Source organism: Durio zibethinus, chromosome 4 (genome assembly GCF_047325235.1).
Source record: "Durio zibethinus cultivar Kanyao isolate XHJ-2024 chromosome 4, ASM4732523v1, whole genome shotgun sequence".
NCBI classification, from domain to species: Eukaryota; Viridiplantae; Streptophyta; class Magnoliopsida; order Malvales; family Malvaceae; genus Durio; species Durio zibethinus.
This window is the reverse complement of record NC_143165.1, coordinates 4861036-4879843: the sequence shown is the minus strand read 5'-3', so window position 1 is coordinate 4879843 and position 18808 is coordinate 4861036. Positions and strand designations below refer to the sequence as shown.

The window sequence follows — 18808 nt, the reverse complement described above, 5'->3', positions numbered from 1 at the left end:
TAATGAATAACATAAATTTAATTGATATTATTTTTTGAATGGACGTTGTAGGATGATAATACTTTCCATACATTTACGCATTCTAAAACCTAATTCAGTTTCATAAACTAAAATTTACTTTTTTAAGAAATTTGAGTAAAACTTAAAATTTTTTTAATGAGAATAAATTCATTCATGTGATAACCTTATTTAATTAAAAAAATTAATGATGACTCTATTTTTTATATCTAACGATCAAATTTTTGAACTTACTTATTATGACAACTTTGATTTAATGTATTGTTCTAAACATTACTATTATTATAATAAAGTATGTATAAATATATGTACCTTATCTTAAATGAAATAACTACCTTTTATAAATTTTTAAAGAGTGAAATATTTTTACTCAGTATTGATTCATTATTATTGTTAGTTAAAGAATGGAATAAAAAAGTATATTGAGGAATCTAATTATATTGAATACTTAAGTTTGAATGTACATTATATTTTTTTAACTAATTAATCTTCATTTATTAATTTTGAGTTTCAATAAAATTTAGGTTGAAGGATAAAAAAACTTTTAAATAAAAATTCAATAATCATTTAAGTTTTTAAAATTTTATTTCAATCAACTAAATCATGAATTTTTTTTTATTTTGAATTAATTGAACCCTTAATTATCTATTTTTATTCAATTCAACTAAACCATAAATCTTTTATTTTGAATAAGTTGAATCTTTAATTATCTATTTTTATATAATTAAAGTCTTAAATATTTATTTTCATCTAATTAAATCTTCGATTGCACATAAATGCATATTGATAATTAATCAAATTTCATCTAATAAAAACTCTATTGATAAAAATTTATGTCTGAATGTTTAATTAATTATAATAAAACAAAAAGAATTTAAATGATTATTTAATTTTAATTCAAGGATTTTTTTTTTATATTTATGCCTCAAATTTATTAAGAAGTAGATTATGATTTTAGCGGGAGCAATTGCCCCTGTTACACATTGTTAATCCACCTTTGCCACTGCGCTATCTAATAGTCACTTCTAAATTTTCGATGTTCAATCAAAGGTTTCCACTTTCACCGTAAGCAAGAATTAAAAGAATGAATCCATCACTAATTTAAGAGTGTAAATAAATAAAATCGTTCAGTGAATAATATTTCAAATTTCGTTTATTAAACGAATCGATCTCAAACAAAAGTATTTTTAGTTCGTTCACATTCACAAATTAATTTGTTTAAATATTGTTTAAAATTCATTCGTTTGTTATAAGTTTATAATTATTATTTTTTAAATTTATTTGATTATGATAATTATTCATGAATAAATTTTTAATTATTTATGAACATATTCATTTATATTTTCATTAACATATTTGTTTAATATTCAACAATAATTTCGTTTCTAATATATAAAAATAAGCTTGTTTAAAATAAAAGAATCGATCTCAAATTATCTCGAACATCATAATATTTAAACAAATCAAGCTTCAACATAGTGTAAAAATTCCTCACTGAACTCCAACTAATCATGAATAACCCTAAAAATATACGAATAAGTCATGAACATAGGAAAATTTTTTATGTTCAGTTCATTTACTCCCCTACTAAGAAACTTTGTAAATAAACATCTTAGTATAATTAAAACACTACAGCACCTGTTATTTCAAACATATATATTAATAAACAGTTTTGTTTCTCCTACATCACTTGAACATCAACAAAAATTTTAATATCCTTGAACTTAAAACATACCTCCTACCACTCCATTCATACCAAAACAATATTTTTTTGTCATGGCCAACTATTCATACCAAAATTGAAGCACAAGAAGCTATACAACAATGGCAGGTAGAAAAACAATGATTTCATGACCTCAAGCTACCTGACTATCAACTTTTTCTCTTTGACATGTTATGCAGTTGTTTATGTTGTGACATTCCTATTCTAACTGTACAATTGAGATACTAAGTGCTCCGATCAATCCCAAGGGCCTGCCCTGTTATTGGTGTGTTCTTCATGTGCAGCCTCTTCCTAATGTTTCAGACTGCTGTGCCAAAATCTTTGCATGCTGCTTTATGTCCCTGTGAATTTGAAGAAAAATAAATCATTTTATGGAGAAACTGTTTTAGATTTTTGGGTAAAATACAGCATTGAACATTCAACTACGATTGTATTTTTAAAATGATCACCTAACTAATATGTTTTTATTTAATCACTAAAATTTGAATAAATGTTTTTTTTGTCACCCAGTTGTTAGTCTTTAACGGCATACTGCCATGTCGGCTGTCAGGTGCCACATGATATTGTTGACATGGCATCATAAATTTAGGAAAAATAAATTACATGTCATTGCCATGTTAGCACGCTATTAGAGACTAACGGTTGGGCGACAAAAAGACACTTAAACTTTAATGATTAAATCGAAAATTTTAATGGCTCAGTAACAATTTTTAAAACACAACTATAGTTTAATGACCAATGGTGTAATTTACTCTAGATATTTTTAGATGACAAGAGACTTTTGAAAGGTTACTAGTATCATACCTGCAGCGTGGTACGATGCAATCAGATTCTTTACAATTTCTGGAGTGCAGTCTCAGTATGAGCCACATCTTCTTACAGTGCTGGCAACCCCCAGCAGCCCTAACACTGCACTCTTTTGCATGATAGAATAGCTTTTTGATGAGAAGGCAATTTGGGTAGGAGCAGCGAGAGTGGCATTGACAGGCATGCAACAAAACTTCCAGAACTCGCGTTTTCTGTGCCATCAAATAACATTCTAATTAAATCTAGGTGCCCAAGTTATAATGAAAAAGGTAAAATGAGCAACAATAGTCTAATAGTATCAGGTGCGAATATCTTCGTACCAGTAATTCCTTCTTCTGAGCCTCTCTATTCTCGGTGTCAGAATTAACAGCCGAAGAATGCTGAGTCAACTTATGAACATGCAAGGAACCATAATCTTTTTGATAGCATGCAGCACAAACAGCAACATTCGGGCAGATCTCACATAGCCAGCACTGGTCTGTTGGTGTGTCCTTGTAACAAATACTGCAGGTGGTTCCAGCAGTGAACACAGTTGGATAGTGAAGGTAGTGTAGGATCATCATTGAGGAATGCTTGGCCCGGCGAAGTGTGTCAAACTGATAATTGTTCTTCTGACAGAAGCTCAAAAAACCATGCCTATTTTCAAATAAACCATTATCCATATTGATGTCTTTATCATCAGTATCCAAAGGTGCATCCACCATAATCTGAAAAGAGTGAGATACAGTTGGACTTACTTTAGATATGAATAAATATTTCAACCCCTTAGTAATAAAGGCAAAGACAACGGGAGCCAGGTATTTACCCTACTCAGTAAATGTTTTTCCCCGGTACATAACGTGTGAGAGCTTTCCTTGTAGATATTTTTCTCTGCATCATGGCACCTGGAACATGATGTGAAGGGTAAAGAGCAATGAATAATATGTACACCACTAGAAGTAAAGTGCAATGAATAATATGTGCACCACTAGAAGCAATGCATATTGTAAACATGAAGTAACAGCTCTATGAAGGAGATAGGTTTTCGATACGAGGAAGAAGCGTTATAACATTATGAGCATGCTAATTAAATTTAAAGAAAGAGACAAATAAATACAGACCACAGCATATGACATTTCCAAACTTGTACTTTGATGCTTCAGTTTTAAACCACTAACAACTGTTAACTCCTAGCAGTCATAATTTTGAAAAGGGATAATGTTGTGAATGAACCCTGAATTATAGTGAAATATTCAATGTAGTACTTCAAACTATGAATTTATTAACTAATGTGATACTTGGAGGACTGTTTGTCAGCTATGTGTTATCATTTGGAGCTAACGATGTTATGGGTGAGTACCATATTAATTAACAAATTCATAGCTTAGATATCGCAATAGAGATTTTTAAAGTTCAGGTACCACATTGAACACTTCAGTATAATTCAGGGGCCATTTCTAACATTAATCCTTTTAAAATCTGTTTTGGCACAATAAGGACTTCTTAAAAATTAAGAACTCTATTCTTTGAAATGAAATTAACAAAATTAGTAATTTTCTGTTCCTATTTCTTACATGACAATTTGAAAATAACAAAATCTACAAGCTTCTAATGCAAAACAGAACAATCCCTGCCACGTTGTGAATTATCTTACTTTGACAATTGAAACCTCATTGTTTACAAAGTAATCAACAAAAAGGAATCAATATTTTAAAAGTAATCTGTTATTCAGTATATCAAATTTGTCCTCTATCTAGTTTTATAGACCAGGAAAAGAAAATGGGAAGTACCACTAGGCAATCTTCCATGGTGAAAGTACGACACAATTTTCATGTATGAGGCTAAAAGTTATTGAGCAGGAAAGGGGCAATTCTTTCTTCCTTTTATTGGTAGGTATAATAAAACATTTCCCATTTGTAAGCTACAAATGCATTATTGTTACTAAACTTGGCAACAGAAAACTCATTTCACAAAGGTGATAAAAAAGTTTTGAACTCTACATAGTTCCAGTCTCAATATTTTATACACAAACTGAATCAATAAAGAAACTTAATATTGTTATCATCTTATAGCTTTGTATTCTCAAATTTACTTCTAGATAGGACATAACCATCTAAAAGTTAAAGAGTCCAGCCAGTCGAGGTTACTCATAACTTGATGCCTCAATGGAGTTCCAAGGAAATATAGTGCCAACCAGAAGTCGACAAGAAAAAATTGCACAAAAACTACCAAAGAGCATATTCTAATAAATAAGAAGATAAAGAATGATTACCTTTCACATAGCTGAAAGCTTTTACAAAGACCGCAAAACCATCGCCATCCAGATAATATAGGTCTGTGGCAACATGTGCAGACAAACTGCAAGTGGGCAATGATAAAGTCCTCCTTAATAGGTAGAATATTTTGGCCCAACTACCAAAAGGAAACAATGAAATCAAATATTAAGTGACTATCATAGTTGCATAAAAAAGGATTCAACAGAAAGATATAACTAAACAGATCTAAAATAGCATGTTTTCACAAATACATTTACTGCATGTAATTCCTTCATCTAATTCCAGTGTGCTCAAAGTAATAGTAAAAAAATTAAAGCTCCTTCCATAGCATGAAGGGAATCGGCCAAAGTATGTGTTGAGATGAGCTAACAAAATATCAACTAATTGGTTCATGATGCTGGCAGTTAAGGGGCAAAAAACTATATGAAAGAGCGTAAAATCTGGCATGTCCCCTTCTGAATATGTATCTACAACCCCACCTCAGACACACCCGAAAAAGAAAAGTTAAAACTGTAAAATTTAATCCATTTCTTGACGCAAATAACACTACCTACAAAAACTGAAAGAAAGTGATCTATCAAATTCATTCATGTTTAGGCTTGGACATTTAACTATAAAAGCTAAAGCTAAATTTGAGCCCGAGATAGTTCCACTGGTTTGCTAGGTACTACAAATTGAAATGAAAGCCTATTAACAAACAGAATGAAAGTTTCAAAAATTTTGAGGTATTTGTAAACAATTCAAAATATAAAAGTTTTCACAAGAACCTTGTACGCGCTCAACAGAATCTTAGTTCAAATTCCCTAATTGAGCTTCTTTATGGGCCCTATGAATCAAACTAAAAAATCATTCAGGCTTGGCTTGGTTTGTCGAAAAACCAAGCTGGAAAACTGAAACTTCATCTTGGTTCAGTAATTGAATAGGCAAACTGACCAGGCTGTTCAACATCTCAGATTTGCAATTTTAAGAGGGTAACCATTCTCAACTAAAATTAACCCTATTTGAGTAATACTTGTGTTACAAAAAACTAAAGAAGGATAGTTTGTAAATTTTTACCTTCTGCATCAGCAGAATATCCTTAGTGGCAAGACCAGAAGGATTTGTGTGTCCCATGGCTTTTAACATTCTCTTTGACATAATTTTCTTGCTCATCTTTTTTGAGTCTTCTAAACTTTCTTTTTCAATATTCTTTATCACATCCTCAGCAGCACCAGACCAATAGTCACCATCAAAATATGGTAAATGAGCTGCTGTCACCTTGGAGTTGTATTGCCCAGTGGAAACAAAAAAGTGATCGTATAAGTTTGTCATATCAACCACTACGTTCTCTTTGGCAGCTTTTTGTAGCACGGACTGATACCTGCACTTGCATAACAGTTAATAGTCAAGACATATGCTCAAACAAGGATACACATGCACAGACAGACACAATGCAGCACACACACACACACACAGAGATACATGTGAGAGAGAGAGAGAGAGACCAGTGCCGTAGCTTATCAGACTTTGGTGTTTTCTGAATCTCTGGGTGGCAATATAAGATATAATCTTCTCCTTTAAGAGGTGGACAGGCCCATAAATAGCAAGTTGCAAACCCCCGTTTCTTGCAGTATTCAAGGTATCCTATCTAATAATTGAAACAGAAGAGAAAAGCAAGAAACAATCTCAGTGATCCAACTATAACAACCAAGGAGCTTTGAAAAGCCATAATAAGTGGAGCAGAAATTGATATAACATACCAATATTTCGTGATAAACAACAGTTCGAAGAGCTTCTCCAGCTGCAGTTTCCCTCTCAGGTCTAAAATACTTTACAGAATCAAGATATGAGATATAAACACAGCGTTGATTTGGTTGACCACATTCTGAGCCAAACTCCTGGACATACATGCTAAAAAGGCATACATCTACGCCTTCAATCTTCTGAAACAAAAGAATAACCTGAAATTGGAAAAAAATTATCATGGTTTAGTAAAGCTGACATGAAACTAGAGATTTATGCCAAAAGAGGCACAAAAGATAGCTAAAGGAAAATAAAAATAGTTCTCATTAAGTCAAAGTCTGGTAGAAATCACTCTATCGAGAAACCTCAAGGTTAGGGCTGCACGTTAAAATTCGGGAATACCAAATTATCTTCAAAACACTTCAGTAATTTCAAAAGATATCTTACCTTTGACTTGTATGGAAACTCAGCAGGGTAATTCTCATCATGAAGTATATCTAAAAGCTGCTTCTTCACCTTTACAAATTTGTCAACAGATAACACCACTCTGACAACAAGGCCTTCTGCTTCAGGAACCTAGTGAACAATAGAACATTATACACCATCAATGAAACAGCTAAAAAAAGTACTATTAACATTGTTCAGCATAAAAAAGATGCAATGGTCAAACATGAAAATGTCACACTGGTGAAAATAAAAACAAAAAGTGCTGAGGAAAGAAACACAAACAAAAAGGTAAGTTAAGAAGAAAAATTAATAGAAATGCATAGTAACTGTTGGTTTACATGAAAATAAATTCATTTTTGAACAAAAATGTATATTTCACCCTCCAATATTAACAACTACAACCATGTTGAACCTTAGATTTAGATAGTTTTTCTTATTAAGGTTCATTCCTTAGTCTAAGCTTAGTTGAATGTATTAAATAATATGGCTAGCTAATCCTCGATTCATTATCTTTCCATTCATAATTCCATTTAACTAATGAACTATTAAACTCCTCTGCATTTCATTTTAAGTTATGATCAGTGACTAAGAACAATATACCTGTACATACACAATACACTACCATACCAACAATGTTGCTATAAAACAGAACACTCAAGAGTTGTCATCTTACCTCATAAATGCTCTTTCCTGTAACCCGTGCTTTCTTTTCTCTTTCTTTCTGAAGACTCCTAAAGAGTCTTTGCTCTATGTGGTCACTAAGCATGGTTCGTGGGAGATCTTTTGCACCAAAAACAGTACTCACTAGTGGGGGCATACGTTCTCCATTTTGAATTTCTCTTAAGCAGCATATCGGGCAGATGAACTTAGCCTTTCCTTCCTTATCATTTTTATCATTAAAGAGAGCACACATCTGGTGTTGCCAGCCTTCACATTTATCACACTGAACCCACTGCAGGAACACAACAACTATAGAAAGTGAGTCTTTCACCAGTTCAAACTTTCAGGACTATGAACAATAATAAATAACATGGATTAGCCTACCGATTCTTCTACTTCCTCATCATTCTTCTTTTTAACCAGCTTTGCCTTGGAAAGAACAATCCCAGAAGATGTGATACTCTCAGCCCGAGTTGCCTTATAGCATGAGGTACAAAGGAAATGTCTGATGTCATTTTCTTCAGGTGTGCTGTAATAGATTGCATTGTGTCTGATACGACCACCACATGATGAACAATAAATTGGTGCTGGGGCAAGTGAAAGCTTATCTGCTCCACACAACTGGCACGAGTTCTCGCTGTCAACATTGGCTATTCCATTTCCCCTTTCTTTCTTTTGCATATCCTATTTGAATAAGTGAAGACAATGTCAACGCTACTTCACAAACAAATGCAAAGTTTATGCTTTTATAAAAAGGGTATCATCAGCAGTAATAATATAGACAGCTAACTTCAGGAAGACAAAATACCCCAAAGAATATTAATACAACAAAAACCACCAACAGACCAAATGATTCAAAAGATTCGTGCTACTCTTATGTAGGTTTGTCAAAGTAAAGGGTTTGATTACATTAAAAAAATCCTGCTTCATTGCATACAATATATGCAGTGATGTGATATGGAAAATTATGGGAAACCACCATAACAACAAGAAGAGGAAAGGCCAAGTTCCAGTGAGATGTCAAGAAAACAAAGTTTAATGCCAACAACACCCTTAAGGCAGCTAAATAACAGAAAATGACTGCTAACTATTCCCCTGCCCCATCCGTTTCAAACTTGTAGGAAAAGAAATTTTCAAACATTTCAGGGGCTTCAACAGAGTATTTGGACAAAATTGGCATGATGTTAGATGCATGCTGAATAACAGGTTCAAAGTGCACTTCAGTTGAGATGTGGCTGCATATCTTAGAAAGTTATTTGTGCTCCTATTTGTCACATTATTCACTCCAATGAGATGTTTAAATGTGTGCAAGTATGTATATCCTTCAATAGCATGAATTCTATTCTATCCATATTTACTCAAGTTAAAGCATTCTAACAGCATTTTTAAGTTGATAATAAAGTAGATATATCCATCCACTCAATTAAGGCAGCACAAAATGGAAAATAAAAGTAATAAACAATGAAGCACAAACCTGACCAATACACTGACGAAGACTTGATATATGTTCCTTTATTTGCTGTGCTGTGAAATTTTCAGTTAAGGACAAACCTCTTATTTTTAGACTGTCCAACTTTATTTCCTTTCCACAACTTGATTCTTGTGCAATGAGCTCATTTTCTATAGCTAGCTCAGCCTGGTTGGAATTAGCCCTGGCTTCTGTTCCTCCCTCTTCACAACCAGCTGGAGGTCCTTCAGAGAAGCTGGGCCAAGTATTGAATTCCAAATTGTTAGAGTGATCTATTAAATTGTCTGCAATATCATTACCATTTCTGAAGTTCATATCCTCTTCTTTATGATTGCCAACAGCATCTGTTTCCTCTAATTTACTACTGCAGACAACCACTTCTGAAGGACCTGGAAAACTCTTTGTAGCCAATATAGGAGAATTATCTGCAACATCCTTAACAATCTCATTAGTGCTTGTAGGATCTTCCGTAAGCTTTGGTAGCAACTCGATTTTTCCCTCCATAACCTCAGAATTAGAAGATACGGGAGATTCTGGCAATTGCAGCAAGGGTGGAAGCTTGGGATAACATGGTTGAACCTTCAAAGGAGCCGTTGCATAAAACATGCCATTATAAGGCAAGCTGGGAGAAGAAGGGTTTTCCACCTTCAAACGCTTCAAAGAAGGTTGCATGGTTTCTGAACTACCACATTCGGGCTGGCCAGAATCTCCATTATCGGAATCTCTTAGCAGACATCTTTTTACATGTTCAAACTTAGGGTGAAGTTTTTTGGTGACAGAGCTATACCAAACAGGACCGCAAATATTACAATCAGCATCATGACAGCCATCATAATGCAATGCAAGTGAGAAAAATTGTTCACATTTGCAGGTATACTTGCTGCAGACTGCTGAATGCATATGGTTCACAAAAGAAAATCGAGCATCCCCCATAAACACCACTGACTTCTTGTACTGGATATAAGCAAGTAAAATCTTATGCTGGATAGCCCATTTCAACAGATCATTGGAATCTGACTGTGATTCTTCTAAAGGAAACCGAGGAAGACCACCTGCAGTTTGTTCATTTACTGGACAATAAGATTGATTTTGTACAGTGAAAGGACATTTAGATTCAGCCCCAGACGGCCTATAAAACTGCATGCATGGAAAAATAGTTGAACTGGCCATCCCAGAGTCCACACCAGGCAATATACCAGACTCAGTAGAAAGAACCATCTTGCCCCCAACATGCACCATACCAAAGTTGGACGCATTATTCCAATCAGAACTGGTATATGCAGCAGCTTGTGCTTTAAGTGCATCACCAAAGAATCCTAGAGAAGAATATTATCGAAGTATCAGATATTCATTCAGATTATAGATGGAAATTATTTGGTCATTCAACAAAGTTACAATTTGTCATAGCTGACAGCTAACCTTTTATGAAGCCAAATTGATTAGTTTCATCTTGTGCATGTGCTTGTGCCAAATCCGAAGTCGGCATCATCATCTTACAGTTGGAATTAGGATTTCCATTAAGAACATTTCCTGAGAGCAAGACTTCTAGAGGGTACCTCTGGTTCATGTACTCCTCCTGTAAACATTTAAACAATAATAAATTCAAGCAACCTTAGTTCTGCAAATCATTAAGTTTCAGCTGACCAACAAGAACTAATTTATAATCTCCAATGCAATGGCACATACTACTTAATTTTTATTAGAATGTAATTGAATCAAACCGAATCATGCTCACACTTAGCTTAACTCGAAAACTTGAGCCTCGAAAAGCTTACTCAAATTCTCAATTTTCAACAAAAAGAAATCTCTTAACAAGCATTATTTAATTTATAAAGAAATTAATTGACTAGTTTGACATACAATAATCTTCATTATTTCAAAATTACCCTTAAAGATAATTTTGATGGTCCGACGAAATTCAAATAAACCCCATTGAAATTTTGTTTCTTTTTTCTCTGATATATGATTATTTACAAACAAAACCCTAGATAAATTATTAATCAAAATTAATTCGATTCGTCCGGGTTCCAAATGCAATTTAGGGTTTATCAGCTTCAATTCTCTTTTTCTTCTTTTTTCACACCGTTTTCCCGTAGAGCCAATACGACATCGTGCCAAGAGTTTCCAGAACCCCCAAAAAACAAACAGAACAAAACACATAAAAAATCCACAAACAGAAACCAGAGACAAAACAAGACAAAAACAAAAGCAAAAGCAAAAGCAAAAACAATACAGTACTTAAAAAAAAAATTCAAAGACCTGTGTTGTTTTATATGGAAATTGAATGGGTAATTTAATAATTGGTACGATATGGGGAAAGCGAAAAAGTAGAAAACCTAACCCTAAAATTATGAAAAAAATAGGAACGAAAAAGAAAGAGAGAGAGAAAGACAGAGAAGCGGTTGACCTGATTATTCTCTTTTCCCTGCTTTAGTTTTATTTTCTCTAGCTTTCCTCGAGTTTCGCAATCGAAGGTCGGTGAGTGGGTCCAGAGAATGATTTATGAGAGAAAACAAATCTGTTTTAGGTTAAGTTATCCAGTCAGGTAAAGTCAACACATAGGAGAATTATTGGCCACCGACCAAATCTGGGCTTTTTATTTATTTTGGAAAGAGTCAAAATATATGGGCCCATCGACACTATTTCTGCTTCCAAGATTAATTTTCACCCTTCCATGCAATGATAAGTTAATTCTACTTGTTTTGTCTAGGAGTGAGAAAAAAAATAAAAATTAATTTTAAATTATAATTTTTAGTTTAATTTGGATTAAATTTTTTATTTGATTAAAATTAAATTTGAATATTAAATATATATATGATAGGTTTGAATAAAATTTTGAATAAAAAAATAAAAAATACAAAAATTGAATCAAATTAAATTATATATTTTTATTAACTTTTATATAAATATTTTAAATTTTTATAAAATAAAAAGAATTATTTTATATCTAAATTTATTTAAATATATTAAAATAATATATTAAAAATTTAAATTTAAAAAATAATTTATTAAACCAATAAAACTAGTAAAAAAGTTCGATTCAGATTAAAATTGAATTTTAAAAATTTATAATTCTATTTATTATAAAAAAAATCGAATCAAATCTAATTTAATTCAAACTATTATTACTTTTAGTTTTAAATTATTCTTATTGCATTATATTCAGTAATGGAATTATTTGTATGACTTTATTTTGTTTATGTGATGTTAAATGTGTATAAAATATAAAATATTGATATATCAAATTCAAATCAATACGTCAAATAAAAAATATATTTTTAAGTTTTTTTTGTCAAACTTATATATAATTTTTTATTAAAATTTTAAATCATTTCATTTTTTTTATTTTTTTATATCATTTTTGTATCATATCATCGTGTTATATTTAAATTTATTAGATCTATTTATAAAATAATTGTTTTTAATAGATTTACTTTTCAAATTCTTAATTGAAATTTAATTTTTTTAATAAAATATCAACATTTATTTTATTTTTTAAATAACTTTTATTTTCTTTAACTCTAACTACAAAAATTCATTCAAAATTTATTCGTTTATTTATTTGAAAACTTGAAATTAGGCTATCCAAAAAATCTTTCAAAAATATTAAAGAAAAATTTAAGTGGTCTTTTAATTAAAAAATATTTTATTTATTATTAAAGATTAATAAATTTTTATCACATTAAAGATTATTATATATTAAATGTTCATCAAATGTAATTTTGTGGAAACACTCTAATAGTTAAAATTATGAAACTTTCACTTAAAATTGATTAAATTCTCAATTTAAGATCTACTAATGTTTCCAAACTTTCATTAAGTTATTATGTCTTTTAAATTAAGACGCAATCTTTTTGTTTTATTCATTCAAAAATTTTGATAATAAAACAAATGATTAGAATTAATGGAATTAATGTTGCAACGTGAGAGATAACCCTTAGCTAATATAGATTTGCATTCATTAAATCCTTTGAAAGACATAATGTGAATTAAAAATCCAAATGGATATGCCTGCTTTTAATTTTTTTTCTAAATGTCAAAACAATAATTTTAAGAGTACCTTTGCGTGAAAAAATTTTATGAAGGAATTCATTTGTAGATTTTTTAAATTTTAAAATGAAATTATTTTATTTGAAAAAAATAAATATTTAAAATTGTCACAATTTCTAAAATTTTAAAGAAAATTATAGTGTTCAAATCCACTTTCCAAATTCTAACTCAAGAGATGAAATTTATAAAATTCTTTATTTTTTAAATAAAATATCATATTTATTATGTTCACCTTTTAAAGCAATTTTTATTTTATTTAACTACAAAAAATTATTTCAAAAATTATTTTTTATATTAATAGTAATATACTAATATATATATATACACACACACATTTTTACAAATCTAATAATACTAATATTGCATATTTTTGTCAACATTTTCTTATTCTATCTCTAATATCATTATTTCTCTATTATGATTATTTTTTATCTCATAAAATTTTAAAATTCAAAACTTTTCCTAAAAAATATTTATCCAAATAATAAAATTATAAATGATAATATTTTAAATTGATGCATTTTAAAATAATTTTAAAATTCTCCTTCTAAACCTCATAAGAGAAAATCCATATATAAAGTAAAAATGTAAGAAGGCATTGAATAAATCTAAGGATGAGAATCCATTTAAATTCATTTGAGACGTATCTAAATCATTGTATTTGAAATTAAAATTTAATTCAATTGATTTATACAATCAATCTTAAATTTAATTTAATTAATTCATATAATTAACCTTAAATAATTTCATTCAACAATTTTAAGAATAAAATCTCAACAAACCTCTTCTCTTATCCCCAATCTACGACATTTTATGTATTAAAAAATGCCATTGTAGAATGTCCCTCCCACATTTTTGTTGCTACAAAATCACACGTATAAATCATCTGTTTTAGAAATCTTCACAAGTTATGTTTTTAAACCAAAAGCACCAAGTGAGAAGGCACCTCACCTTTTAGTGGAGATGAAATCAGCCTCTTAGTTGAAGATGAGAAGTCATGGCCAGAGATTCAAAAAACGGGTTGATAGCGGAATAGCGGCTGTAAAATTACGGTAGCGCTGCTTTTCGCCACCGTTAATAGATAGAAAATGGTTGAAAAATTCATTCACAGCAAAAATGGAGAGTAACGGTCGTAAAATAACAGCGTAACGGGCAATAGCGACAATAACAGACCGTTAATGTCGCTATTCCATTTTTCTACTCACGGATCTAATAGTTCTAACAAAAAAACAAAATTTTACGCCTGCAAAATAAAACAACAAACCTGCAAAAGTAAAAGCCAAATCAAAAAATAAAGCTCACAGCCTCACAATCTCAGATTTTTATCATCAAAAGAAATTTTAAAACGAGCAAGAAAACAGAGTTTCAAGTTTCAACCATTCAAACGCCATTTTCGGCATTCAAATTCAAATCAACCTCAAGTTTTCAATCAACATTCAAGATCAAACAAGGTAAGAAAAGAAAGTTAAATTACCTTTTTTTTGTAAAATTTCTGTAAAATGATCGATCTATTGTGTCTTGTGAAAGTTTGAAAGACGAACGAGATATTTGTAAATACTAGGTAAGTCAGCAAGTGATAGTGATAAAGGGATGTGAGAGAAAATGAGAGATGAAAAAAAAAAAAGAAAAATTTTTTGGAAAGCCAGAGAAAGTAAAATGTAAGACGAAGAAGAAGATGAACAGAAGAATGGAATGTTTCTAGAAGGGTCTCGGCTCGGGTTGTTAGAAAGAATTAAACAATTTAATATATTAGGCACGTGGAGAGATTGGATGAGGTGGGGAGGATTGGGTGTGGTGGGGCGTTGGGGGGAAGGTGGGGAGGGATTGGGTGTGGTGGGATGTTGGGGGGAAAGTGGAGAGGGATTGATGGGGGTGGGGAGGGATTGGGTGTGGTAGGGTGTATGGAGGGTGGGATTGAATTTTTTTATTTAATTTTATAACTAATTTTTGAAAACTTTTTAGATAAAATTTAGTTAGTGGTTTTGAAAATTTATAATTAATATAATATATAGATATTTTAAATGAAAATTTTGATAAAATTTTTTGTATAAGTTAGATGAAAAATAATTAAAATTAAATATTATATTTTGATTGTGTTATATATTAATTTATAATTTTGTATATGAATTTTAATTTTTTTGTTGTTTTGATATTTATATTATTGTCAATTCTTTTGATATTATATTAATTCTTGTTATTTTTGTGTAATTATTGAAGATTGTGTTTATTATATAATTATTAAAAGTTGTTTGTGATAAAAAAATTTTTATATCAATTATTGTATCAAAAAAATTAAGTTACTTAACGAATTTAGCATTTTATGATCTATTACTCTTATTAAGATTAAAAACTAAAAAATAAAAAATATAGGTTTGAAAATTTTATTAAAATATAAGTTTGAAAACTTTTAATTTTTAAAATTTTTTTTAGATAAAATCAAATTAGAGGGATTGAAGATTTATAATTAAAAAAAAATAAAAGATTAATAATTTAATATGATATACATAGAGATTGTAGATGAAAATTATTGATAAATTTTTTATATAAGTTAGACAAAAATTAATTAAAATTAAATATTATATTTTGATTGTGTTAGATATTAATTTATAATTTTGTATATGAAATTTAATAATTTTTTGTTGTTTTGATATTTATATTGTTGTCAATTCTTTTGATATTAGATTAATTCTTATTATTTTTGTGTAATTATTGAAGATTGTATTTATTATATAATTATTTGAAGTTATTTGTGATAAAAAAATTAATATCAATTAGTGCATCTAAAAGATTAAGTTATTTAATAATATTCTTAAGATTAAAAACTAAAAATTAAAAAATTTAGCGTAAAATCAATTTTTAATGATGTAATAAGTAATATTAATATTTCTAAATATAAGTTTATTTTGTTTTTATACAAAATAGTAAGTATGCCACCACGTGAAGAGTTCCTGAGTAAAGGAGTAGAGGGCGCGCCAAGTGATAATATAGGTTGGCATTTTAGAACATCTGTGCCAAATACAAGAGGAAATGTTTCATGTAAACTTTGTGGTAAAATTGTAAAAGGAAGAATAACACGTTTCAAAGAACACATTGCTCATAAAACTGACAATGTTGCACCATGCCTCAACGTTACTGGTATGTTATGTTTTTTTAATTTCTTTGAAAATATTATTGTTAATTTCTTAATAAAAATTATAAAATTACATAAGCATGTGCAACTAATTTTTTCTTTTTTTTTTTAAACTATATTATTAATAGGTATAGTAAGAGAAAGTATGATGAAACTCCTTCAAGAAAGCAAATCAAAAAAGGCTGACAACAAAAAGAAAAAATAAATTTTTATCACAGTTAAGAGGGGAAGATGATTATGAAGGATTTATTGATGAAGACTTTGCTACTAGACAAACCGTGCGAGATAGTATCCAATCACAACATGAGTGGCATAGAAGACAAGAATTCAGACAAAGAATTAGTGGTTGGAGTAACATATATGAAGAAGGACGAAGCTCTCATGGTTCAGTTGCTGAATATTTTGAAGAAAGAACAAAAACTCCAAATGAGTCTGAATTTTCATTAAGGGGAGTTGTTCCTAAATTGGTTAGAAGTAAAAGTTCAAGACAACCAAAAGTAAGTGATTCATTTCTAAAGACATTAAGAAGAAAACTGGGTGAATCAATATCAAAATTTTTGATATATGATCGACTTCCTTTTCAATTAGCAAATTCCCCATGGTTGCATAATTTGATTTCTATGGCAGCAGAAGTTGGCCAACATGTAAGACTTCTAACACCTTATGAGGTCTCAAATGTGTATTTAGAGTCTGAGTATCAACAAGTTCATGAATGGGTTAATGGATTAAAAGCTTATTGGAATGAATTGGGTGTCATTTTGATGTGTGATGGTTGGACCAATAGTTTGAATCAAATGCATATCATTAATTTTCTTGTTTACTGTAGTAAAGAGACTATTTTTTGGAAATCTGTAGATGTCTCAAGTGTTCGTAGTAGAGATACAAACTTTTACTATAGATTATTAGATGAAGTTGTGGAAGAAATTGGAGAAAAATACATTGTTCAAATAGTCACTGATAACGAGGCAGCACTTAAGGCCGCAGGAAAAAGACTAATGGAGAAGAGAAAACATTTGTATTGGACAGCATGTTCAGCTCATTGTTTGGACTTGTGCCTTGAAGATATTGGGAGGAAAAAAATGTGGCAAAGGTTTTGGATGATGCAAAGAAAGTGACTTGTTTTATATACAATCACATTTGGACTGTTAATTTGATGAAGAAATATACACAAGGGAAGCAAATACTTCGTCCTGCTTTTACCCGATTTGCCACTCATTTCATACAATTAAAAAAAATAATGAGGCAAAAGCAAAGTTTGAGAGAGATGTTCAATTCAAAGGTTAGTACTTAATAATTAGTACAATTATTTAAATATAGCATATTTTTATAATATTATTGTTTTAAAATATTAATTTAAAATATATTACTCTAAAAATTTATTGATGAATATATAGGAATTTAAAGATTCAAAATGGGGACAACAAAAATCAGGACCTGCTTATGAAGTCAAAAAAATCATTTTGGGAAAAGATTTTTGGAAAAAAGTAGGTGATATAATAAAAGTTTATGAGCCTTTGGTAAAAGTGTTGTGCCTTGTGGATGGTGATGAAAAACCAACAATGGGCTTTATTTACGAGGCTGTGGATAGAGCTAAACAAGCAATTCAACAAACTTGTCGTTATTTTGCTGAATATGAAAAGATTATTGACAATAGATGGAGTTTCATGTACTCTGACTTGCATTCAGCTGGTAAGTAAACCAAGAATATAGATGGTATTTAAAAAATATGTTTATTTTTTATACTTAAATTGCTTATATATTTATTTTTTATTACTTTAATATAATATTGTTATAAATTATGTTTAGGTTACTATCTAAATCCATAATTTTAATTTGGAGTGGAACATTCTGCAAATGTATTTAAAGAAACATTAGAAGTTATAAAAGCAGTTATTGAAAGATTAGAACCTTCGATAGATACTCAAATCAGAATGATTAATCAGGTTAGTATTTAATACCATTTTATAACTTTAACATTTGTTTTATGTATTAAAAATTAAATTGTTTTTTATTTATTTATTTATTATTGTATTTTCAATCGATGTAGTTGTTATTATTTCGAGACAAGCATGAAACATTTGGTAGTCCACAAGCACAAAGAGCTTGGAAGCAAATGAATCCAGGTAAATAGTAAGTTAAATAATTATAATTTATTTATATTATTTAATTATATAGCCCATTGAAATTTAATTTAAATAATTTTATACAGCTGAGTGGTGGATGATATATGGTACTTGTGTTCCTGAATTACAAAAACTAGCAATCAAAGTGCTTAGTCAAACAACATCTGCATCAAATTGTGAACGTAATTGGAGCACATTTAGCTATATTCACACCAAAGCAAGAAATAGATTAAAGTTTGCAAGACTCCATAAACTTGTATATACCTATTATAACATGAGGTTGAGGATGAGACATCAAAAAAGAATGAGCATTGATGAAATAAATAATAGTTTTAATCCTATTAGCCTTGACCATATTTTTAAAGATGATGATCCACTAATAGAATGGCTGTAAGAGAAAAAAAA

The 18808-nt window shown here is 30.0% G+C and overlaps 1 protein-coding gene across 5 annotated transcripts; it reads right to left on the bottom strand.

Moving 5' to 3' along the window:
* Positions 1-1636: 1636 nt before the first annotated feature.
* Positions 1637-11634, bottom strand: LOC111287373 (histone acetyltransferase HAC12-like). 5 transcript variants are annotated; one of them, XM_022877895.2, is made up of 15 exons: positions 11508-11634; positions 10520-10676; positions 10297-10416; positions 9107-10152; positions 8017-8316; positions 7646-7924; positions 6973-7101; positions 6543-6743; positions 6288-6430; positions 5860-6163; positions 4800-4939; positions 3354-3432; positions 2869-3255; positions 2546-2760; positions 1637-2082 (listed from the first exon to the last, which is right to left on the bottom strand). In XM_022877895.2, the coding sequence occupies exons 2-15, from the start codon at positions 10665-10667 to the stop codon at positions 2016-2018; spliced, it is 3558 nt and encodes a 1185-aa protein (XP_022733630.2). In that variant the 5' UTR covers positions 10668-10676; positions 11508-11634; the 3' UTR covers positions 1637-2015. The 5 variants fall into 5 exon arrangements, with proteins under 5 accessions (XP_022733630.2, XP_022733627.2, XP_022733628.2 ...); XM_022877892.2 differs by having other exon boundaries at positions 9107-10416; XM_022877893.2 differs by lacking the exon at positions 11508-11634 and adding an exon at positions 11360-11503 and having other exon boundaries at positions 9107-10416.
* Positions 11635-18808: the final 7174 nt, after the last annotated feature.